General features: G+C 42.1%; 1 protein-coding gene across 4 annotated transcripts; it reads left to right on the top strand.

The window, feature by feature from the left end:
• Nucleotides 1-600: 600 nt before the first annotated feature.
• Nucleotides 601-22,594, top strand: DUS1L (dihydrouridine synthase 1 like). Of its 4 annotated transcripts, none has more exons than XM_044419934.1 (14): nucleotides 601-706; nucleotides 2,311-2,557; nucleotides 4,263-4,371; nucleotides 5,253-5,303; nucleotides 7,898-8,010; nucleotides 12,353-12,435; nucleotides 12,646-12,749; nucleotides 14,163-14,307; nucleotides 14,509-14,605; nucleotides 15,212-15,300; nucleotides 16,025-16,191; nucleotides 17,779-17,816; nucleotides 20,978-21,053; nucleotides 22,109-22,594. In XM_044419934.1, exons 2-14 carry the CDS (start codon nucleotides 2,321-2,323, stop codon nucleotides 22,255-22,257), a joined length of 1,458 nt encoding a protein of 485 aa, XP_044275869.1. In that variant the 5' UTR covers nucleotides 601-706; nucleotides 2,311-2,320; the 3' UTR covers nucleotides 22,258-22,594. The 4 variants fall into 4 exon arrangements, with proteins under 4 accessions (XP_044275869.1, XP_044275871.1, XP_044275868.1 ...); XM_044419936.1 differs by having other exon boundaries at nucleotides 622-706; nucleotides 2,315-2,557; XM_044419933.1 differs by lacking the exon at nucleotides 601-706 and adding an exon at nucleotides 1,079-1,563 and having other exon boundaries at nucleotides 2,315-2,557.
• The last annotated feature ends 2,076 nt before the right edge of the window (nucleotides 22,595-24,670 follow it).

Below are 24,670 nucleotides of genomic sequence, written 5' to 3'. Positions count from 1 at the left end.
CTAGCTAACAATTGGGAGTAAAAAGAGGTCAGCAGTGAGTTTAATATTTTTTAAACCTTTAATCTCCTTCATGGATCACTGCCTTGTCGTGGCGAAGGGGCTTGCGTAGCTCAATGAAGCTATGAGCAGTGCCGTGCAGGGCCACCCAAGACGGACAGGTCCTAGCAGAAACCTCTCACAAAACGCGATCCACTGGAGAAGGAAATGGCAACCCACTCCAGTATCTTTGCCATGAAAACCCCATGGACAGTACCAAAAGGCAAAAAGATATGACGCCGGAAGATGAGCCCCTCAGGTCGGAAGGCATCCAATATGCTACTGGGGAAGAGCGGAGGGCTAGTACTAGTAGCGCCAGAAAGAATGAACCTTTAAACTTTGCAGCCTACTGAGACGATGTATTACTGAGACGATATTGATAAAAAATATGGAAACATCCACTTTAGTTTACGTTTGCAGGAATTGCAATACGGCACTTCCCCGTCAGTTGATGTTTACGATGTTTCCTAGCCGCCAGGGGGAGTCCAAGAGAGGGCGGGTCTCCTCGCGGCCCCTTTATTCCGCGCCGACGTTTCCGCAGGGGCCAGATTTGTAGTTACACCGCCGTCGCGCCGGTCGGAGTGGGATGGCAGAGGCGCCCTCCGGCTGTCGCAGCGCCCTCCTGGGGCTTAGCCTCAGCGGGCGGCCATAGTCGCCGCGTAGGAGCCAGGTACCCTCGGGACGAGAAAAGGAAGGGAGACGTGGGCAAGGGGACCGGGGTGGTCGCTCTGGAGAGCGGGCCCGGCCCCGGCCTGGTTTCGGGAGGGCTCTCTTGAGCAGGCTGAACTGGCTTGCCGGGTTTGACATGCTTAGGCACGGGGCGCACGCTGGCCTTGGCAGGTTGGAGAGGAATGCCTCGTTTTAACGCAGTTCTTCTTCCTGCAGAAAATGCCAGGCTTGGGTAGGCGTAGGGAGGCTTGGATTGCTTTATTACGAAGGAAAGGCAAAAGTCAGTTCCAGAAAACAGTCGCTTTTTCCTCTTTATTTATCTAGCTGTAATCAAAAAGTATTCCCTTCAGGTTGGGAGGCCATTCTGGTCCCTGTTTTGAAATCTCATTAGAAGAAAAATGTCTATCTAATCAAATAATAGTTAACAAAATAAACATATCACATAGTCAGTTTGCTATGAGGAAAATATATCAGCCCGAATGATGTGACCAGCTTCTATATTGTTCCCTGACAGCTCTTCTCCATCAATTTCTCTAAACAAAACTGGTAAAATCCCAGCAATCTGGTTGCTGAAACATGTGATGTTAGTACCTAGTAATTTTTTGCCCAACTCTGTCCTGGGCTGGTGTCCAATAATTTGAAATGAAGCTTGCCTCCCTATCCCCGGACTTGCTGACAGAGCTGCATAGAACAGCTAATGCCCTAACTGTTACTTTAAAGTGTTGATTTGACAGTCCTAATTTCTTGCAGTACATTGTCATCCAAGGATGAGGATATGAAAATGTTGTCTTAGTGCCATTTGAATAGCACTGTTTGACCCTGATTCTGAACATGATCTTGCTAAACCAGAGTAGTGAGGTAATAACAAGTCAATCAAGTATCCTTTGAATTGGCAAGTAATGTTCACAAATCTTTTGCTATTAAAGATGTAGTTGGAATTCCTGTTGTATTACCACCACCAGCAACAATCCTGATGTAGCCAAGATTGTCCTGCTTAGGATTGCTGGGGGTAGGGAGCCTCTCCTCCCCTATGTAAATATGGACCTACTACTCCTACCCAGCACTATGTGTAACCCTCAGGGCCCAAAAAGTTGCTCAAAAGTTGTTATATTCTCATGCTACAAAGTTGCGTTTGTGATGTCTGATGATTCTCAAGATGTCACACAGATAATGATAATCACTGAATCATAAAATGGTAACTGAAATGTAAAAGGACATGTGTGAAATGTGGAATGTTACGAGATATCTAATAATCCTGCAGAAATTCCTATTTGCTTTTATGTTACAATTCCAAAAAATAGCATAGTAGCAACCTATAAGTATATTTATCTGACCTGTGTGTTAGCTAGCTTCACACACAAACATAGGGCTCTATCAATATTTGCTTTTCTAATATTTTTTTTTTTTTTTTTTGGAAAGGAAAGGTGCTCTATTCCATCAGGTATGCTTACTGTGAAGACATGTGTATTGGACAAAACTAAAAGACATAAATGTCAGTGACAAAAATTGCTGCTTGTGCCATACTCATGGTTAGTGTGTTGTAAACAATTATTTACTTGAGTCAGAGAGCTAATTTAATCATCTACTGTTTCATTTTCTTTCCAGTTAGAGGAAGATGCCCAAACTTAAGGGCTTTGATTTCTGGAAAAACACATTGAGAGGTGCCCGTTTTGTGGTTGCTCCTATGGTGGATCAGAGTGAACTGGCTTGGAGACTGTTAAGCCGCCGCCATGGAGCCCAGCTGTGCTACACCCCTATGCTGCATGCTCAGGTCTTTGTCAGAGATGCCAATTACCGTAAGGAAAACTTGTATTGTGATGTGTGCCCTGAAGATAGACCCTTGATCGTGCAGGTAATAGCAACCACATGATTTCTCTCTAGATTTTTATGCTCTTTGGAGTGTGAAGCATTGCTAACTGTACAGATATTTTAGGAGAGATGACTTTAAAATAGGTACAGTGTTTCATTATATGAATATTGTAATAGCTCTGATAATGTATTTCTTGATCATGCATATTAGTGTATATCACTAATTCTGTGAGCCTGAAATCAGTGCTCCATAATATAATTCCATGTGTAAGCCATGCCTAGGGAGCCAAATGCTTCCTTTCACTGGGCAAGCTTCCTTTCCTGGGACACTCTGTAAGAGAAAGGAATGCTAGGTATGTTCTGAGGGTGCACTCGTATGGTTCTTTCTAATGTTTTATTTTCCAAACCAGAAGAACATAATGTAGTGGGATACTGTTCAGTTTTTCATTCAGTGTTGTATATGCCCCTCAAAAATCCTGAAAAGTGTCTGCTGTAAAAGTACAGTATCCATGGATACTAACAAGGCAAGGCTGCAAATATGTTACTATGCATACACTTGACAACTGACATTTGGTGAGATGGTAGTTGAAAAGCATAGCAAATGGGTGACAAATATATCTCCCCCTTTTGGGTGTGATCTTGGACTTGCTGCACCTTCTTCACATGTCCCTGAGTCTCTTAAGTACTCAGAAAAGCAAGATCTATATCCCATCCACTTTTGTGAGCACTACTTTTGGCATCTGTCACAAGAAAGGGTCTTTAAAAAAAACTTATCTGGCAGATTTGAACATTTTGGGGGTACAAGAAAATGTATGTGCATGGATTTCACTGTCACCCACCCCCTGAAATCTGTTTATTTGCCTATCCAAACTATCTGCTTACCCATGTGTTTTAAAATAAACCCTTTCTTTGACAGCTGTTAAAATAAAGTTCTCCCATAAATGAAGTGGGATGCATGGTTCCCCTTTCCTGAGCACCTGGGGTCTTTAGAAGGAGTGGAATAGGTGGAGGTCACTGACAACTACAAGTACATTTTGAAACTACAGGATCTTTCTGCAAAGGGGGTGATGTAGTCACCACTCCCTTTCATAAGTAAAGGTTACTCTGTGGCTTTGCTTTTCTCCATTCGAAAACTGTTAAATGAGAAAAGTAACAAAATGACCTATTTATAGCCTTTCTTGCTCAATGTCCACAGCTGGTTCATATTGCACTTTGACAGTAGACACTTAGCACAGTCTGGTAAGACTTTTCCTTTTGGGCACCTGCAAGCATACACGTGCGCACTTTTGAACTGCTGACTACTGACCAAACTTAATTTTTCAAAATATTGCAAAGATACTGTGCATATGTCTGGTTTTTAAAGTGGCAAACCATTGAGGGTCACTTCAGTGTTGCCCCTCATTTTGTGAGGAGCTTTTAGTGGTTGCCAATGGCAAAGATTACAACAATATTGTGGAATGGAATAAAGCTGTGGAGGACTGAAAGGGGAACATGAATGGAACAGGGAAAAGATATAAGGTGGCTTCAGCTATCAAGGCCCCTAGGATAACAGTGGGGGGAGGGGGGACAACCCACAGTGAGCCCAAACCTGTTTGGTATACAGTGGGTTGTTCTACAAATAACTCACACTGCATAGTTTAATTGGAGTCTGGGTTGCCATGTTGTGCAAAATCACCCATAGGTTTGAGGGTACCTTGATATTAAAGTGATGTCATGTTTACTCTCTGGCTGATGTACACCTTCCACAGTTCTGTGCCAATGATCCAGAAGTATTTGTCCAGGCTGCCCTGTTGGCTCAAGATTACTGTGAGGCTATTGATCTGAATTTGGGCTGTCCTCAAATGATAGCAAAGAGAGGTAAGTACAAACCAGAATTTAAAATAATGTTGGCTGCAGTATTGTGCATACTTATGTGGGAGTGGGCCCTAGGGGAATTTCTGAGAAAAATGTGTCGAATTGTGTTAGCACATTTAAGTATACTCTTGGAGAGCTGCAGTTGAGATGAATTAGCAGAATGCTGCAGTCTAGTCTTAAATATGTTTCCTCAGAAGTAAGTTTTACTGAGTCTTGCTTTAAGTACTGCGCAGTATGTTTAGGATTGCAACCTTAGTTTGTACAGTAGCCTAAGCACCAGTCCTTAAAGATAATTAAAAATAGATGAGTAAATCTGTTTTAATCATTCTGCTAAAACTTTCTTCATACAACTTTCCATTTAAATGCTGTCTTGTATAATATCTCCTTGAGTTGTTTAAGGATGCAGTCTTATGCACGTTTAGGCAGGGAAAAATGTCCAACATATCCTTAGACATACTGGCTGGGGAATGTTAGGAGCAATAGGACGTTTTTGTCTAAGCATGCATAGGATTGTGTCCTAAACTTTGTAGATTGCCTTAATTTAAAGTAATATATAAGAAACAAAGGGAGACAATTCTGGGCACGTGAGGGAAGTGCAGACCAGATTCTCTTCAGATCAGAAACTTCAGTTAGTGTTAAGAGAATACACATTTAATTAGGAATTTGCATTCTGAAACTTTCAGGCTCTGCCCAGTTTTAGCTGTCTGTAGTTCTGATATGAACAGTGAGATCATAGCTAGCTTTGCTTCTAAATACGTTTTAGAAATCAATGCTAGGATTGCCTTTCTACATTCATATCTGACTGCTACGTGTGGCAACAGGGATGTATCCCCAGCTTAATGAGGCCATGATTTTCTGTGGAGTTTTTGTTTGTTTCTTTGTAGGTCATTATGGAGCATTCCTGCAGGAGGAGTGGGATCTTCTTCAGAGAATGAGTAAGTCCATGAGGTTCTTGATGGGAGAACAGTGCAATACAGTGGACCTTGACTTTCATGGATTTAGATTTTGTGGATATGATTATTCACTAGTTTGCCATCAATAATTAAATGGGAGTTTTGTGGCCTACTGCAAAAAATCACAAACAATGCACTTAGAGCAGATATAGATGGGTATTTTTCTGAAACATACTTCCTGGTCCTTGGTCCACATACTACTGCATATATCAGCATTGAAGATGACTCTTGAAACCAAAAATAGCAAAGCAAGAATTGAGGGTCATCTTATATGCTGATATATATGGTACATCAAGGAAAAAGAAGGGAAATTTGTGAAGCTGTTACTGCATCTACACCAGAAGGCACAAAGACAGAGCAGGGGGGTGTGGGGAGAGAAGCAATTCAGTACATGTATGCTCAACAGTATTAAGAGTTAAAGTCTGAAGGGGTAGAGATATTGCAGTTTTTCCACTCCTGCAGGGGTCCAGTTCCCACGAATGTACCATGTACCACGAATGTACGAGGGCCAAATGTACATGAGAAACACATCAAATTTTATTTGGCTTTGGAACTGTTACACAAAAATATATGAAGCATATAAAGGCTGCCATATTGTTCATTGACACAGACTGGCACAGTTAACTGTGAGCAATTTTGTGACCCATTGCTCACCTTTTTGCAAGTTTCCAGCTGCTTGCAAGTCTGCAATTGTGCAGAAGCACAGATATGGGCTCCTCATCCACAACCAATTGCATCTTTGCACGTGTTCATTGGCTTTGAAAATAAATCGCACTGCAAGCTCCAGTAGTGAGACTGTCATCCTTGAATCTGTGGAATTATCAGTGCATTGCTAGTGGAAGGTGGAAAGCCAGTGTAGTGGGCTGGTCAGAGTGTTGCACTGGGATTTAGGAGAACTGGGCTCTAGTCCCCACTTGTCCACAAAGCAGATTTTGGGCCCATCACTCATTCGCAGCCTAACCTGCCTCACAAGGTTGTTGTGAGGTTAAAAGTGAGAAGAAAAGAATTACGTAAGCCGCCTTGAGTTCCTTGAGAGCGGAACAAGCAGGACAGAAATGTAATGTAATAAAATAAATAATAAATACAGAAACCAAGTCTAGGCCTTAATCCAGATGCAGGGCTCAGTGACAGCTTTGGAGGAACCAGGACTGTGGCAAGCACACTGGAGGGCAACCTGATATAGTTCAAGACTGCTCAACGCTAATGGTCCATGTAAGTTGAAGTGGTTTGGTTAGAGTGTTGAGCTTGAATGTGGGAATCCCATTCAGTTCCGACACTCCTTTGGCTAATCACTCTCTAAAGCAAATTCATCTTACGTCATTGTTGTGTGGCCAAAACAACAGTCTGGATGTCCAGGAGGAAAAGAGGGTGCAAATGCAATGGCTTTACCAGGCGTTCAGAACGTCAGGCCTTGAGACCAAATATGGCCCTTGCAGATTCCACACACAACTGTGCCTCCTTTCCCAAACATATGGTGATTTCCCAGCTTTTGTGCAGCTTTCCCCATTCTAAAAGGTTGGCATGGCCTCCAAAGGCTTAGGCAACCACTTTAAGCCTAAACTGACTAGAATGTGCGTGTTTTTTAGTCCTCCTTTTCACTGAAGTTGAAAAGCTCTGCTGAAAGCTTATCTAAGAAGGAACATGGTCCTCAGGCTGAAAGACATTGGACAGCTCTAAACTAGAGCTGTGATGGAAGATGGCGGTAATGCTAGGTTAATTTTCCTAATCTTAAATGAAGGCAGTCTTTTTTAGAGATCAGTTCTTCCTAGTTTAAAGTAGCCAGAAAGGAAAGATGGAGCTGGCAAGTTGTGAAAAAAAGCACTACATTATTTATAGCTTCCCAATAATAAAAGTTCTCCAGATAGCTCACAAAATAAACACAGCAGATTAAAAACAACAAGATAAAACACAAAGAGGAATAAAGTAGTACTAAAATACCACTGATTAAAATTAAAACAGAGACTAGAGCCTAAAAATCACAAAGCTAAGACAAATAGCTATAAAAGCTACAACAATGGTTTAAAATATCTGCGCAAAGAAAGGCTTATGCCAGGTGCCCCCAGAAAATTCACGTAAAGTCTGTCCGTGGAGAGTATTCCATATCTAGGAGGTCTAGCCAGCTATTACAATTCACTTGGTGGAGGCAGCTGAAGAAGTGTATCAGAAAGTGGCATAAACTCTCTCCTGTGGAAAAGATTGAGTAACAATGTTCAGCAGTTTGTGCCTTTGAGTGAATATTTTGTTTGATTTTCTTTGACACTGGAACAGGGTGGGGCATGATTTTCAATGATTTTCAAGTTCCACTCTTCCCTGTAGCCCTATGCATACATCTGTCCAATCTACTCTGAAGGGTCTCTGGAAAGATAAAGAAGGAACAGAGGAGATCATTGAAAATCACAGAGCTCCCAATTCCCTGATGTCAGAAGGAAAGAGCAGGATTCTTCCCCCTGTTTCTTGCTTTGCTACTCCATTTTCTAGTAGACAGTGAAGCAGAGGAAAAGGGTCCTTCTAATTGAAGCTGTCTGATCTGCAGATTTAAGCCACTTTTACAATATTACTTTTGTCTTGTTTTCCAGTTTTATTGGCTAATGAGAAGCTTTCTGTTCCTATCACATGCAAAATCCGCGTTTTCCCAGAAATCGGCAAGACTGTGAAATATGCCCAGTTGCTGGAGAAGGCTGGTTGCCAAGTAAGAAATCAACTGCTCCTTTAGGATATCAGGGCGCTGATACTATTGGATGGAACAGATAATGAAAAGGAAAATTTGGTGGGGAAAAGGTGTGGTAAAGGTATTTCCTGACAATGCTAGAAAGAGAAAATAGGTTTGCTGAATCAGGTTATCATCTTTAAATGAACTGGAGGCAAAATGTTTTCCCCTGTGCAAACAGCCAGTACAAGCTGAGAGAACAGAATGTTAACTTTGTCTTCAATTTTGTTTATGTATTTCCTTGTTTAATATAACTTGACACACCTTTCATATTACACTGCCCTCACAAAGCTGTTTGCAATATCATAGAGCATTAGCATACAGTTACATTTAAGCAGCAAAACTAGTATTTTTAAGTACCAAATGCAGACTAGAATAAATGTGTCTTTGGGGATATTTTTTTCCAGTCTAGTAATGGTGGGACCGTACAGCACTTCCCAAGGAGAAACTGGACTAGATGGAAAAACTATTAGGTGGATCCAAAATTGGCTGCTAAATCGGTCACAAAGAGTGCTCATCAATGGCACCTTCTCAAATTGGATGGAGATAACTAGTGGGGTGCCACAGGGTTCAGTCCTCTTCAACGTCTTTATTAATGATTTAGATGAGGAAGTACAAGGAAAGATAATCAGATTCTCAGATGATACAAAACTGGGCAGAATAGCAAACACCCTAGAAGACAGAATGAAGATCCAGGGCGACCTTGATAAACTTGAACACTGGGATGAAACCAACAGAATGAAATTCAATAAAGACAAGTGCCAAGTCCTCCACCTAGGAAAAACAAACCAAAGGCATCGATACAAGATGGGGAATACATAGTGCAACAGAACTGAAAAAGAAAAAGATCTTGGAGTAATCGTGGGCAATAGTCTAAACATGAGCCAAGAATGTGATGCGGCCGCCAAAAGGGCAAATGCTGTTTTGGGATGCATTAACAGAAGTATTGCTTCCAAATCATGATAAATAGTAGTTCCTCTATACTCCTCACTAGTCAGACCTCACCTGGAATACTGTGTCCAGTTCTGGGCATCAAGATTTAAGAAAGATTCAGGTAAATTAGAAAGGATCCAGTGGAGGGCAACAAAAATATCCAGGGGTTGGAATCACTGCCCTATGAGGAGAGACAGAACTGGGCATGTTCAGCGTTGAGAAGGAAAGACTGAGGGGGACATGATATCCCTCTAGAAGTACCTCAAAGGTTGTCACAAAGAGGAAGGTCAAGACCTCTTCTTGCTAATGCCAGTGTGTAGGACACTGAATAATCAATTCAGGTTGCGACAACCCAGATTCAGGCTGGACGTCAGGAAAAGCCTTCTCACTGTCAGAGCAATACAACAGTGGAACCAGCTGCCTGGAGAGGTGGTAGGCTCTCCCACACTAGAGACATTCAAGGCGAAACTGGACAGCCATCTGGGATGATGTAACATGATGTCCTGCAACAGCAGGGGTTGGACTTGATGACCTTCTTGGCCCCTTCCAACTCTATTGTTCTATGATTCTGTGATTGACTGCCACTGAGAAAGCTCCATCCCTAGTATCTGCCAGTGTAATGGTGCTTGCTGGTGGACCCAAGAATAAGGTCTCCAACACTGATCTAAATGTTCAGGCAGGCTCAGGCAGTTGTAGGTAATCCTCTGGATAACATGGTTCCAAACTATTTAGGACTTCAGAGTCCAAAACCAGCACCTTCATTTGGCCCAATTTACTCACAGGCACCCAATTGTACAGAATCAGAGAATCAGAATAATGAAAAACATACCTCTCTGCACACAGAGAATGCCTTTCCCCCTCATCAGTAAGCAATATAAAATAACCACTTTATGGCTAGTCAGTGTTATTGTTAGCTGCTTTAACACCAGTCTTTGGCAGAAAGATGACATAGAAATTAACTAGATAAATAGATAGGTAGCCAATATAAATTATACAGAATGGAAGTAATACTGTGTTTCCCCTAAAATAAGACTGGGTCTTATATTATTTTTTGCTCCAAAAGACACATTAGAGCTTATTTTCAGGTGATGTCTTATTTTTTCTTATGAAAGCCATAAGATTCTTGTCCTAAGAGTCCTCCATGATTTCTTTCGTGTACTCGATGGAATAGCTCATTCTTTTTGCACTCATCTTGTCTGGGGGTCAAAATATTATCCCCTTTAAATCTACCCTTAATTCAAGAGTTAATTGAGGACTTAGGAGACAGGAGTGGCAACACACGAGTGCATTAAGAACATCCGTTACAACACACAATGTATTGAATTGTGAAACACGCCTGTTATCAAGAGCTCACATTATTCGTGCATTGTGTCTGTACTCCGATTGGTCATTTGTCAATAAGTCTGGAGTTCATCGGTTTACGTAGGCATTTACCTCTTGTCCAAAGGCACCTGCTTGGGTATTTACAAATACTTAATTATAATTTATATTATCATTTATTTTAAGTATTAATGTCAATATTATTTATTTATATTTATATATTAGTACTAATTCAATATGTTCATCGTGTTGCAACAAATATACTAAATGCGTCCATCTGGCTGATGATCTTAACTGGGGCTTATTTTTGGGGTAGGGCTTATATTACGAGCATCCAGAAAATCATGCTAGGGCTTATTTTCCAGTTAGGTCTTATTTTTGGGCAAACAGGGTACGTTCCAGGCACCTAGCTCTGTCATAAATGTTTCAGTTTTCACATTCCCAGTCAGCTGCTGTTTCTCACTTGCTTCAAGGGTAGCCGGGCACAGTGCAGTTTACAATACGCTAACCAGGATGTGAACAACACTTGTGTCACTGTGGCTACGTCACTTCTCTCTAGTTGGTATTGAGCTGCCAAGCCAGCCTGGCAATTGATGCCACCTGTGTGTCTATAGGCACCACTGAGTTGAGGAACAGTTCCAGACTACAAACATGGCCGTTGAAAGGACTGTGACCCCATCCAGATTAGTGGATTTCCCAACCTATAGTACTTTTATCCAGATTAAGTTCGGGTTGTTAACCCTCATCCAGCCTAATAATGCCCCCAAACACCCATCTGAGTCCCTCCCTAAGAGATGGTAGAAAAGAGAGGTAGAGCTATTTGAAACCCACACATTAATAAAAAAAATAAACACACAGTCTGTTTGTTTGTTTATATTACTTTCCATATCTAAAAATACTGAGATATTATTATATATGGATGACACCACAGCCTGTACCTCCAGATTTTTTCTCCTAGTGTTTTCCTGTAGGTTTTGAAAAACATGAGCGGCAAGACAGAAGTGTGAGGTGCCCAAATGTCAGTGGCCAAGGAGTGGAACAAAAATCTGATCCCAACTCCTGGATCTAATCCCTCGGAAGCACTAGAGCCACTGCAACATCACTTTAACAACCCATCCCTTAATGAGGCCTTAATCACTGCAGATACCCAGTTCTGGCAGATTTAACATGCCAGGAGGAGCAGGATTCTAAAGAGCAAGTGGGAGGCCTCAGGCCTCCAAGCAGCCTGTCAGCATCCTCAGCTGCACAAGTGGAAAACTATCCAGAACAACAAGGCCACACAGTTATATCTATCTCTCATTCTGTCAAAAAATACCAGAACTAGAGTGATTATTAAAAAAATCTGCAAAATATAATGCAAATTACAGTGAGACTTCAAAGATTCTAGTTGCTTATCCTCTACCAAGCAGGCTCCTGCCCACCCAAAACAGATGGCTTGGCCAACATTAAAGGTAAAGGTAAAGGTTTCCCCTTGACATGAAGTCCAGTCATGCCTGACTCTAGGGGGCGGTGCTCATCTCCGTTTCCTAGCCGAGGGAGCCAGTGTTTGTCCGCAGACAGTCTCCGTGGTCATGTGGCCAGCATGACTTGGCCAACATTGTGCAGATGCAAAGGCGGTGGAGAATTTTTTCCACAGCCAGTGCAGCCACAAGTAAGCCCATAATTGAACTTCTTCATGTGTTTCTTTTGTTTGCTTGTTGATGGATGAGTTATTTGAAAACAAGCAGATAAGTTGCCAACTGAGTTCCTCTACCTATATATTCAGAGAAAGCTATAGTTCCATATCTAACTTTCACTCTTGATCAGTGTTAATCTGAGAGAATATATAAAAGTGGGCTCCATGTATATTTTTAAGTAGAGATTTTAGTGTTCAGAAAATTTCAAGCTCCTGTCATAGTGTCTGAAATGCAAGGATTACTCCTATAAATAAGAAATCCTGCCCAAGAGATGAAATACTTGATGCAAGGAATCCTGTTGCATTTATTTGCAAAGCAAGTGAAAAAAGCAGTTCTTATTGTGACTCCTGTATTTGACTCATGTACACTGAAAAATAAACACGACTCTTTTCTAGCTCCTGACTGTCCATGGTCGCACTAAAGAACAGAAAGGGCCTCTTGCTGGCGTGGCCTCCTGGGAGCACATACAGGCAGTGAGGTAAGGTGCCAGCAGAAAGGAATAGCTTCTTCTACCCTGCAACCGTATTTTGGGTGAAATGCATGCAGTTGAGGATTGCAGTATCGTATATGGCATTCCAAATTGTGAAACTGCCCCTTTTATTGCAGCAATAACAGGTTCAAATTTGAATACGCTCTAGATTTGCTTTTGTATTCACATATTTCTTCTTGTTTTTGTTTCCTGCCATAGAAAGGCTGTAAATATCCCCGTTTTTGCCAATGGAAACATTCAGTACCTCACTGATGTGGAGCAGTGTATTAAGAAGACCGGAGTTCAAGGTGTCATGAGTGCAGGTAGACAAGAGATACTGGATACTGGATACTGTTGCATGACTCTGTTTAGTGGATCTGTGATACAGCCCAGGTTGAAATACTCTTGAGTAACCTGGATCTAGCCTTATGGCTAATGGGGCACCATACAAATTGAATGAATCAAGGCATGATTGTGACCCTTATCTGCTGCTGTTGGATTTTTGTTTTAATGCCATTTTAAACCTTGAGAAAATTAGGATAAACAGCTCAGACTTCATTTAGTTTACTTAGCTGACAGAATTTTCAAAGCTTTCTAAACAGAGACCTGAAGTTCTTAGTTCTCTCTGTAGAGAGAGGATATTGCAATACATAAAATGTAAGAGGAAGCCCTTAATGTTGTACAGCATTGGGTGACCAGTGCACAAAAGCAAACAGAAGATAAAGGTTTTGCTTATGTTTTTTGTTTAAAAAGTTAACCATGCATGCAAGATCTGTTATTTTTGGCAGAGGAACAAAGTTTCATGAAACAGGAGCTGTCATTTCTACTACTACTACTTACTACTACATTGCATTTATAACCTGCCTTTTTCCCTCTTGTGAAGAACCCAAGGTGGCTTATATAGCTCTGCTGTATTCTCACAACGACAACCCTGTGGGGTAGGTTGCTCTGAGAATCTGACCTAAAGTCACCCAGTCAGCTTCATGGCCAAGTGGGGACAGGAACCCGGACCTCCTGTGTCCCAGTACAGCACTCTAACCACACCATGCTTGCAGCACCTTTGTATAACTCTTGACATCTTCAACCTGAGCACCCAAGGGACCTTTATTTCCTTCCAAATTATTGAAGGTTTTTTGGTGGTCTGCGAGCAGCACAGGAGTTGATCAGAGGCCTGTTCAGGACATTAATTGGAAGAGTCAAGGTAGTACAGTGGCTACAAATCCCTACTTACGGAAGCTTTGTGACAGATTAATGTGTCTCAGGTTCCCTAACCTCATGAGGCTAAAATGTTGTTAGAAATTCTTGCTAAGAATAGCAGGAAATGGATGTAAAATGCATTAATTTTGTTGTTAGCACATACAAATGGCTGAGATAGAACAATAGGTTATGCAGATAAACGTAGGTTCCCAAACCTGCATTTGCAGAGCATTACATTTGGAGGGGAAGATGGGTAAGAGCAGGTACTTATTCCTTCCCACTGATTGTCCTCAGCAAGCACCCCCACCTGTTTTCCCCCTACCTGGACATCTCTAAACCCAGCTGAGAAAAGGAGCTAAAAACTGCTGGGAGGCAATTGGGAGGATGTTAAAAGCCATATGCTTGCCCTTCTCCCTGCAAATGCCTCTGTACAATTCCCTGGTGATCAGCATTGTGAGACTAAATCTGGTTTGGATTCCACATGCTGTAGCCATCATGAACCAAATGCTGAAAACTGTGTTCTGGTTTTTCCAACTTAGAGGGTAACCTTCATAATCCAGCTTTGTTTGAAGGAAGAAACCCCGCAGTCTGGGAGATGGCTGAGGAATACCTGGAAATAGTTCAGCAGTATCCTTGCCCACTGTCCTATGTCCGGGCTCACCTCTTCAAGCTTTGGCATCATACGTGAGTAGTCGTCTTATTTATGCCCCCCTGCAATGACATGCCGTGATCTCTGAAGTTGTTACCGGCACGTTTTATGGCAAGTGGCAGAGCTGGAAATCTTGCCACATTTGCAGAATACAGGGCTCAGGATCTGGCTGTAAATTTCTTCTGCCCCTTTGGAATGGGGAAAAGAATAACTGACAGTGTGATGGTTTCCCTCAGGCTGCAAGTTCATCAACAGCTGCGTGATGAGTTAGCTAAAGTGAAAACGCTGGAGGGGCTTGTGGCTGTCAACAAGGAGCTGAAATTACATTGCCAGGTACCAGCAAAAGTGTTAACATGGTCAGGGCAACTCTGACTATGCTTGTTAAAAGTTAACATTTGGCTGAAGGATACATTCATGAACTAATCCTTTCTTCCCCAGCAAGGTGCCCATGATTCTCCCTACCTCCACTAAGGCATGATACAGAATTTTTTAAATAAATATTTCCTCCAAAGTACCACTGTGTCTTACATGGAAACAGAGGCATTATTAGAAAATGAAGATGGCAGCTGGCAGGCTGCTTGGAAGGAAGGACGGAAGGAAGGGGCAAGCTGCCACTGCTAAGAAGCTGTGGGAGGGGAACAATGTGGGAGGGGAGGAAGGAGGGTTACAGGAGGCATAGGGGAACGGGGCGGGGGGAGCAGGAAGAAAAGGGAGGGGTGTGATAAAATGCATGAGGGTTCATAAGTATGTGAGGGAGTTATGGGGGGTACCTCTGAGAAGGTATGTTTATATGTGGTGATGAATTTGAGAAAGAGAGGTGGAAAGATTTTTTTTTTCATTTCCCTTTTTGGTCTCTCTCTGTGGACCGAGGGCAGTAGTTTGGGGGTTTTCTTCTCTAGGAAAGCTGATTTCATATGGTTTATAAAATTGTGTTCACAGAAGGAAATAGCCCATTTGAAGGATGAAGAAAAGCCAAAGGGTGGATTACCTTTCTTCCACTGGATTTGTCAGCCATATCTCAGGCCAGGGTGAGTCTCAATATCAGAGCATTAATTATGGTTGTGTAATACATGCGCCTTATATTCTTTTACGCTAAGGATTAAACTGATTATCTATGATCACTGAGCAAGTTTAAGGGACTCCAGAGGCCAAAGATGTCTTGCTTTCCAACCTGTCTTGCAACAATATAAACAGAAGTGTTTTTGAAGGTGTAAGAAGTTGATTTATGTAAGCTGCTAGTCTGATTTCTCTTAAGAGGATCCTTGAGGACAGGTTCCCATGTATGGGATCCTTATATGTTTGATGATTTACTGTCCTCAAGAGCTGTAATTTTCTGGTTGACTCCCAGAGTGCTGATCCAGGTCGCTTTCCTGATCTTGGAGAGTAGCTGGTAAGGTGATTTCTGTATTGGCTGCAAAGGAGTAGGGGAACGAGGACCTATCCCCAGGTCCAAGGATGGAGCACGGTCTCTCACCTCATATCTGGGACTCCATAAAATTCTGTGGCCCCTTAGATGATGTGTAGGGGCAACAACAGCTTCCTTATTCTTCTTCCCAGTAGCTGGCTGTTCTACAATGACACAAGCATCTACTCCTCTTCAGTAGCATAGCAAGAAGAACGCACTTACTACTTTCTTACTTCAAGCTGCCTGCGCCGCATGTAGGCCATATTCAGGCTTCTGTTGGCAGTGGGGTTGGCAAACAAAGCAACATCACCTTGTGTTTTAAATATGCTGATGTTCAACCTTCATAGGCCCAAGGAGACCTGCAGCGAAAACGGTACTAGATGGATGGAAGGAAGTACACGGGGGAAGCGAGCTCTGGAGGATGAAGAAGATGGAAATGCAGAGTCTCTTTCAAAGAACAAACAAAAGAAGAAATTAAGAAATCCAAACAAAAGCTTTGATCCCTCATTAAAACGTAAGATGTAGGGCTGCAATATTTAGTCAGCAGATTAGGTTAATATAACATTCCTAAGGAAAAAATGTGCTCCAGTGGATGTAGTGGTTACCACTCTCCAGGCTTGGCTGTGAAGCTCACTGCATGACTTGGGGTCGGTCAGTCAGTCGCGCTCAGCCTAACCTGCCTCACAGGGCTGATACCGTGAGGATAAAATGGAGAAGAGCAGAACTGTGCAAGCCACCTCTGATTCCTTGGAAGAGGAAGAAAGGCCGGATATAAATGTACTGTAATAATATCTGGGCAGCATTTTTTCAGTAAAAGGACTTGTTGGATCTCCAAATGAGTGCCACCTTAAAAAGGGCATTTCCCATTTACAAGCAAGAGTTGATGCCTCCTGAGTGCCTGTATATAAATATAAATAGGGTATACCCCCCGTGAAGCTGCGGTTCAGTGTTCGCAGCCTCAGTGTTTTGCAGAATTTTCCTCGCCGTGCAGCGACTTGCTTGCAAGGAGATCATTTTCTCTGAGCGAGTCCAAACCTTGCGAGCAAGGAGATTGGTTTGGACTCGCTCAGAGAAAACAATCTCTGAATGCCCCTGCCCCTGCCCTGCTGCGCACATGTGCCTACCCCCCCGGCCTTGCCCGGCCTATGCCCCCCGTCCGCACCACCTTGGCGGCCCGCGCCCATCACCAGCACCTTTCAACTGGCTCCCCAAAAAGTTTGAGGACCCCTGTTCTAAGACTTCTGGCAATGAACCTTTACCACATTCAAAATTCGCAGTTTTTCACAATTCGCGGGTGGTCTAGGAATGCAACCCCCATGAATTTCAGAGGACTACTGTATATTCACTTTTTCAGGAAGAATGCTTTTTTTATTCATAAGTTAATTTATATTTATTTCATTCACTAATCCGCAATCCTAAATGTGTTTACTAGGTAGTTAGGTTTAGTGAATACAATAAGTAGACTTGCTTAAGATTGTACTGCACAGAGTGACTAAGATTCTTTTAATTGGACAACAGCCCAAGTAATATGGCAAAACTTGTCATGTTGTAATACAGGGAGGCTGCTTGCAACACTTTTCCCCTTGTGTGGCTGGAAAATGTTTTATGCTAACAACATAGCCTTCAAGTATCTTTTAAGACTAAAAAAATAGTGTTATATATAATTGCAGTAAAGGGTAGATTACATCCTAAAGTATGTTATGATTCTCATACATACTAAAATAATGATTTTACCTGAAGCATTGTTCACAGTTCCGTTACAGTAGTAGTCACTGTACTGAAAACCAACCTATATAAAACTTTTGAAGTCCCACCTGTCTCTCCTCTTCCTTCACCACTCCTTGATCTGTTTCTGAAAATTCTACATAATTATTAAATGGCTCTGCTTAGAGGGTAGCATTTAATTCCAAGATGTGTGTGGTTTTTAATTTTCAGCAGATTTCCTTTGAGTTACTGAAACTTTGCTTTCCTAGAATTTTTAAACCAAATACATAAATGGTGTGTCAAGAACTGGATGGGGGTGGGGTGGGACTCTCTTCCTATTTGTACATAGCGGTTGTTTGAATATTCAGAGAGTTAATATTTTATTTATTTATTTCAGCTAAATATGCAAAGTGTGATCAGTGTGGAAACCCAAAGGTAAGTCTCTCTTCATCTGTCTTTCCTCTTGTATTCCTCAGTACTCCATTAATCCTTAAAACCTTGAGGGACATGAGAAATGCTGTATCTGTTGTTTGAGGAAATAGCTCTGTCCTAGTTACGCTGATAGTCTTAAAGTCCCCTCTTTCTCAAAAAAGCATTCTTACCAATTTATTGAGCAGGAGTTAATTGCTGAAACATCTTTGTTACAGTCTTCAGTGTCAACCCTAGAAGCCAATGGAGTATCACGAATTGCAGAAAGGAACCGACTTAGATTGAGCCATGCAGATGTGCTTCCATCTGCTGGAAACTTCTGAGACTGCAGCTTTGCTATAATATGCTAAAGCACAATTTAAGGAAGAGACCTGTATATGCCAGCAGAGAGGAACAGGGTGTTACCGTATGAGGAAGCCAAGACGACAAGTTTGGGACATTAGAGTTGATGTTCCCCACCCCTGGTTTAAGAGGACTTAGATTTATAGCGGCTTCATGCTCTGGGTATTTGGTTCAGTGTTTATGGTGGTGACTTGCCACCTGCTGGACATTAGTCCTTCAGAGGTATTTGGACCACAATTCCCAGAATCCCTATCCAACAGGGCCATTGACTGGGAATTCTGGGTGTTGGAGTCCAAACATGTCTGGAAGACACAAGAATGGCTGGCCTAGTCCACACAATTCCCACAACCATGGGTCATGGTTAAACGTTGTTGAGTTCTCCAGCATACTAAAAAGCAGAGACATCACCCTGCCGACAAAAGTGCGTATAGTCAAGGCTATGGTTTTCCCAGTTGCAATGTGTGACTGTGAAAGCTGGACCATAAGGAAGGCTGAGCACTGAAGAACTGAGGCCTTTGAATTGTGCTGGAGGAGACTCCTGCGAGTCCCTTGGACTGCAAGGAGATCAAACCAGTCAGTCCGAGAGGAGATCAACCCTGAGTGCTCTTTAGAAGATAGTGACAATGAAGCTCAAATACTTGGGCCACCTAATGAGAAGGAAGGACTCCCTGGAGAAGAGCCTAATGCTGGGAACAATTGACGGCAAAAGAAGAAGGGATGAGGTGGATAGATGGAGGATGAGGTGGATAGATGGAGTCACTGAAGCAGTCAGTGTGAGCTCAAGTGGACTCCAGGGGATGGTGGAGGACGGAAGGCCTGGAAGAGTGTTGTCCATGGAGTCGCGAAGGGTTGGACATGACTTCACAACTAGCAACAGTTCTCCAACAGTTCCTGCCACCCAGATTCAGGTGACTCGCCAAACCACAGGAACCCCAGTCAGGAGCTGAATAATTGGAATAACTGTTAGTGTGACCTTAGCTGCCTGTTGCTTAAGCAAATCCCGGTGGGCTATGGTGATCAAGTGAACCAGTCATTATATTCTTTCCATGCTAGAAAGTGACGAAGAAGAAAGTTACATAAAGATCTGCAGTGATTATGTCCAAATTCCTCTCAGGAACAAGATGAAGATAGGAATTCCTACCTGCTGGGGTGTTCTCCATATGATTAATTAGACATGTGTTTATTAAATGTTGGGGTTTGAATACGACTTTTTAATTTTGGTTGGGAGGCCTCCTTGAGCTTACCACCAGTGGCCTTTCTGGCTTCTCTTGATTTTTTTCCCAACTGAGAAACAAGGAGGGTTGAAAGGAATCTAGGCTGTTTTTTAGTCTATTAAGTCCAACAGGACTGGGGAGAGATCAGTGATAAAATGTACCAAGCTTATGTTAATGTTAATGGACTTGGTAGAGTAAAAAGAGGTTCAGGCATTGGGTAAGCTGTTCCCTGAGATTGTTTCTCTGCAGAGAATTTATCATATATCAAATTGTGATGAGTTGTTTGCGGCTGCAGATGTGAGTTTTAGCCCACACCTTGGCTAGATGCAGCAAGATGTGGTTTTGCCAGCAGAAACATAGACCAGAGCGAGACAGAAGGAGTCTCCTGGGTCATCTAGCCTGACCCCCAGCTCCAGCCGGCTCCGCTCATAACAGGCCTACCATGTGCATGTCATAGGAGAGCACTTGCAGAATGGAACCACATCCTCTCCTCCCACAGCCCCAGAGATGTGCTGAGCCAGCTTCTCACCTGCTCTGTGAAGGATGGTAGTATCTATGCCAGGAACTTGCGTTCTCGGTGGCCAGGGTGAGAAAGAACTGGCAGAACAAAATGAGGAAGGTATTTTAAGGCAGCTTGAAAAGATCACTGAGCTCACTCTTTGCTCCTAACACCAAATAGGAGTTTGTTTTATACAGTGAAGTAAACCTTTAGAGGACAATTCCTTTTGCAGGGGAAGATGTCAATGCTGTAACAGGTGAACAATTACACAAACATGGTACAGTTAGAAGGGACACTTAAATGACCTTGGTGACTGAGATTGGCTGATGCTTTGTAGAGGAACAATTTTTTAGTCAGAAAAAAAATAGATGTTCTCTTTAGCAAAATTTAATTTGTACAGCAGAACTGATTACAAGTCTCCTTATGTCTGATCTGTACAGTGTTCCAGAGGTAGAGGGGTAAAGGTTGGGCCCACTGTCTGATCAGTGAGTTTTTGGGACAAGAAATTGAAGGATCATTTGCTTTGGATTGAATGCTTATTGGGGTGAAATTAAACTATGTAGTGTAAATTAAGCAGAAGATCTTAGAAATGTGTGTTAAATAAGAATTCTTCTACTTGATTGCCTTATTACTATTTAAAAGTTGGCCTATAAGTGTTTAAGCTCAACTTCCTATCCTGAGAATACCAGAAATTGTGCCTATGATCAAGTCCATGTGATTTGTAGAACCCACACAGCACTTAGTAAGCTATAAGAAATCAAGGCAGAGTTTCCACTGATAAACAAAAAAGCACAAAAGGCATTACTACATATGGCACAATTCTTTATGGATACAACAGAATTTTAGTAATCAAGCATACATGCATGGGTGCCATATAAATACCTTTATACCTTGGCATCCATTAAGAAATTGACCCATGGACCTTGCTGGGGATTTTTCCCCCATGAAAGAACAGTCCATTAACAAAAACTTTCGAACATCACTGGGGTTTGACATTTGTTTCCTAATACCATTCACTTCAAGGAAGGACTTTATCTTCAAAGCCACATGTTTACTGAGAACTTAGGATTGCAATGTGAAAACCAAGCTAATTAGTTTTTCTGCATTGCCAGGGCAACAAATGTGTGTTTAACTTATGCCGAGGATGCTGTAAGAAAAGGGCTTTTAGAGAAACAGCAGATTGTCCAGGTAAGTATAGGCGAGGTCAGTTTTCCAGAATAGGAGGGTATTTTCAAATAAATGAATGTGTAAGTCAAATTTTGATAGTAGGTTGAGCCTAGTGAGCACTTTGATGCTTGTAAACATTAGTGGCTCAAAAAATAAAGTCTAGATCTCAAATCTTGACTAATTGGACTTTACATAACCCAGCTCACTTGCAGATGGTGTCTCTGAAGTGGGAAACGCGTTGAGAGGAGCAGAAAGGGTTTTCTTTAGATGCTCTTTAGCAGCATAGTGTTGATCAGTTTAAGCCCACATTCAAATTTTGGCAAGTTTTGGAAAATTACATACCCCCTCAGTAGTCCAGGAAGTGTTAAACATATATCCATCATGCTACTAAACTTTTATGTAGCATTTAGGTCACAGTCCTCTATACATACCGATCTCCAAATACAGAAGCTTACGTGCATCATGTGTCCAGAATGAGGTATGGTGGCAGCAGTTGCCACTACACCTGAATCTTGTGCTGGACTTTTTAGCTAGTCAGCCAGTTTTGGTCATCTAAATTTGATGCCAGGGAGGGAGGGAGACTGGGGTGCTAATTGCAATCAGCGCAAGGCTGCACTCCCAGCCTTTCTTCCTCCCCTCCCCACCTGCACTGCATGCCCCCCTTCTCCCACGTGCAGTTACAGCCTCAAGGGGTGCAGCCAGTGGCTGTGAGAGGGCCGGAGCTTGGCCTCTGGAGTCCCAGCTCTGAGGCCACAGGGTCTCAGAGTGGAGACTGTAGTCTCCCAGATGATTTTGGGAGGCCATTGGATGACTTCCTTAATTACAGAATATTTTTTTCTCAGGCCTTTCCAGATATTAATAACAAAGAGCTTTCCTTTGGCAGCTCTTTCATGTCTGTGAATCCTGTTAAAGGATTAAATTCCATTTTAACTGCTGATGGAAATTATGTTGAATCATTTGTATATTGGGTATTTTAGTTTACCAATGCCTCAATTCCCTAAATAGTTTCTTTACTCCTAATGGCTACACTTCAGCTGCGTGTTAACCAAGGTGCATTTCCCTTTATGCTCCTTCAGGTCATGGTCTGTTATTTAAAACCAAATATGAAAAGTCCCTTCTGTGGAAAAGTGGCCAGTCTAGTATGGAAAATATTGAAGTGGCAGCTCAAGAAGGCAAGGTAGAAGCTGCTATATTGCTCAAAGAAGCTATTGATGGTGTAGCATGAGGCTGGAAAACCTCAACCAGGATCTGCTCAACAGCCTCTGTCTCCTTCCCTGGGCCAAAGAAATCTCTGCCTCCAGAACACAGCAGTCGACGCCTCAGACCTGTTCTTTAATGATGGACAAGGCTTGTTTAAGGAAAAGGCTCTTTCTCAGGGAAATGTCCTGTAACAGAAATGAAAGGGAGCACTGAAACGCTGTGTTTGAAAGACTTCAGAGGACTGAGCCAGAAGGGCTGGCCTTAACATGCTGCATTGGAGACCTCTCTAAAGACATGACCTGCCTAATTTAAACTTTCTGTGTGGTTTTAAAATTGGCAAATAAATCTTTTATATAAGTACAGTTTCCTGGATTACAAGGAAAAGCATTTGGGAATGGGGTGACTCTAGAAGCAAGGGCTTGCCCAGAAAAATGAATGACAAAAAACCTAGTGAGGAAGCATTGTTCAGAGTTCCTGAACAGAGAACACCCAGATGTAGGAATTAACAAGAAACATGTCCTTTGGATTGTAACTTATTATAACTTACTGCAGTATGACGTAGGATGCTTCAACTTGCCTTGTAAAAAATAATGTTAAAAATTCAGTGTGCAATAGTTTCACACAATGTGTTTTCACATTAATTTTAAACACACAAGAAGATCATGAGTTCCTACACTTAGAGGATGTACTAATGTGATGGTTTTCTATTGTACCAACTAAGGAGCCTCAAGGACCTTGCCTGAGACTAACAGCCTAAACCTAAATTTGCAGGAACTGTGTCATTTATTTAGCAAAGGTTGCTGCTTGCTCAGAAAGTTAAGAAACATACAGCCCAGTCCAGTATAGCTGGGGTAGAGACCTTCTGTCCTTGGGCCAAGCATGGTGCTCCAGAACTCTCTGTCTAGACTCTTAAGGTCTTGCTCTATCTCTGAGGATGGTACCCCCCTCACCAGTCCCACTGTGGGTGTTGATATTATTTCTCTTGTCCTACTCTGCCTCCCAGCTATAAAACTCATGTGGGGAACTTTGTACAAAGTGGGGAAGAAGAATAGCTAGGTGCAGACATTTTAAAATGGTATACTGAACAAAGAGTCACAGCTGTAATCTTCTCACTCTGGACTTCAGCTACTGCTGTGCTGGAATTTGGTCCTGGACAGGCTTGACTGAGGTAATGTCAGCCTTATCAACAGCAAAATGATCCCTCTACCCCATTCCTGCAATATAACTTTCTAGTAAGTATTCAGTGGTATTTACTTCCAAGGAAGTGTACTTAGACTTGGCAGCCTTAGTTTCTATTGTGGCCTAATTATATGCACCTCAGTTTGAGAAATGATATGCTCTAAGTAATATACATAAGAAAGGGACATTATAGAAAGGTAGGGAAGGTATACCAGATGACATAGGGTATTCGTCCTACTCATGTGCTTGCCAACACTATCACCATAGTTCAGATTGATGCTGCGAATAGATGAGGACAAACAAGAATTCAATTACTGATCATGATTCCAGGTTTCCATCTATCATTCTCCCTACAAGAGAGTGGGAGAGGGAGAACACCCAGAATTTTTTCTAGCCAGCACAGGTTGGCAATCCCTTTTCCATGCAAGAAAGATTACATTGTCTCTAGCATTAATTGCAAAACACCATGATTGCTGCTAAGGTAGCACTTACATCCCACAGATGCAATAAAGTCTCTTATTTGGTTCTTAGATATGATAGTTTTGCAAGATCATTGTAGCCAAAGCCTTTGTCATAGTTCCTTCAAGGACAGAGAAAGGAATAAAATGCACTTGTGGTTAGGGCTTTTGGCTTGATACGTTATTTCTTAACCAAAGTTCTTATTTACATAACCTCCACATAATTAGAAAGCATTTAAGGTATTAAAACTGTTAAGAATCTAGTTTCAGCTCAATATAATACATTCTGAAAGCCAAGTTGGCTGTACCTGCAAGCAAAAAGAATAAATTATGTAGGCAACTATATTTCCCACAGCCAAAAGTTTGATCATATGAGAAGATGTTGTCCCCCACATTTTTATTCATGAAGGTTTTCAAACGGTTCCTTGCAGCTTCCTGATTCACCACTGAATCCTTGCAGCTTCCTGATTCACCAAATTGCCAGTTTGATTTTGCAAGTCTAAGCTTTCATCAGGCTACTCGGTTGTAGTCTTAGTAAATAAAATGCTCAGGTGGATCATTTATGAGTTACATTGTCACTGAACCAAGATAAAACATTCCTCGTGGACATCAGGCACACCTAGCTATCTTTCAGCATTTCGGGAACATGAATCTTGTTCTGTTTATTGCCCATCGTAGCATTTGCTCATCATACATTTGGCTCACAGCATCTCTGTAGGTTATAGATGGACAACTTGTGGCCCTCCTAAGATTTGACCTACAGCTCCTTTCATCAAAACCAATAGAGAGGGACCAAGGGAG

Source organism: Varanus komodoensis, unplaced genomic scaffold (assembly GCF_004798865.1).
Source record: "Varanus komodoensis strain SLA01 unplaced genomic scaffold, ASM479886v1 scaffold11, whole genome shotgun sequence".
NCBI classification, from domain to species: domain Eukaryota; kingdom Metazoa; phylum Chordata; class Lepidosauria; order Squamata; family Varanidae; genus Varanus; species Varanus komodoensis.
The sequence above is the reverse complement of the archived record's forward strand: the minus strand, read 5'-3'. Positions and strand labels throughout refer to the sequence as shown.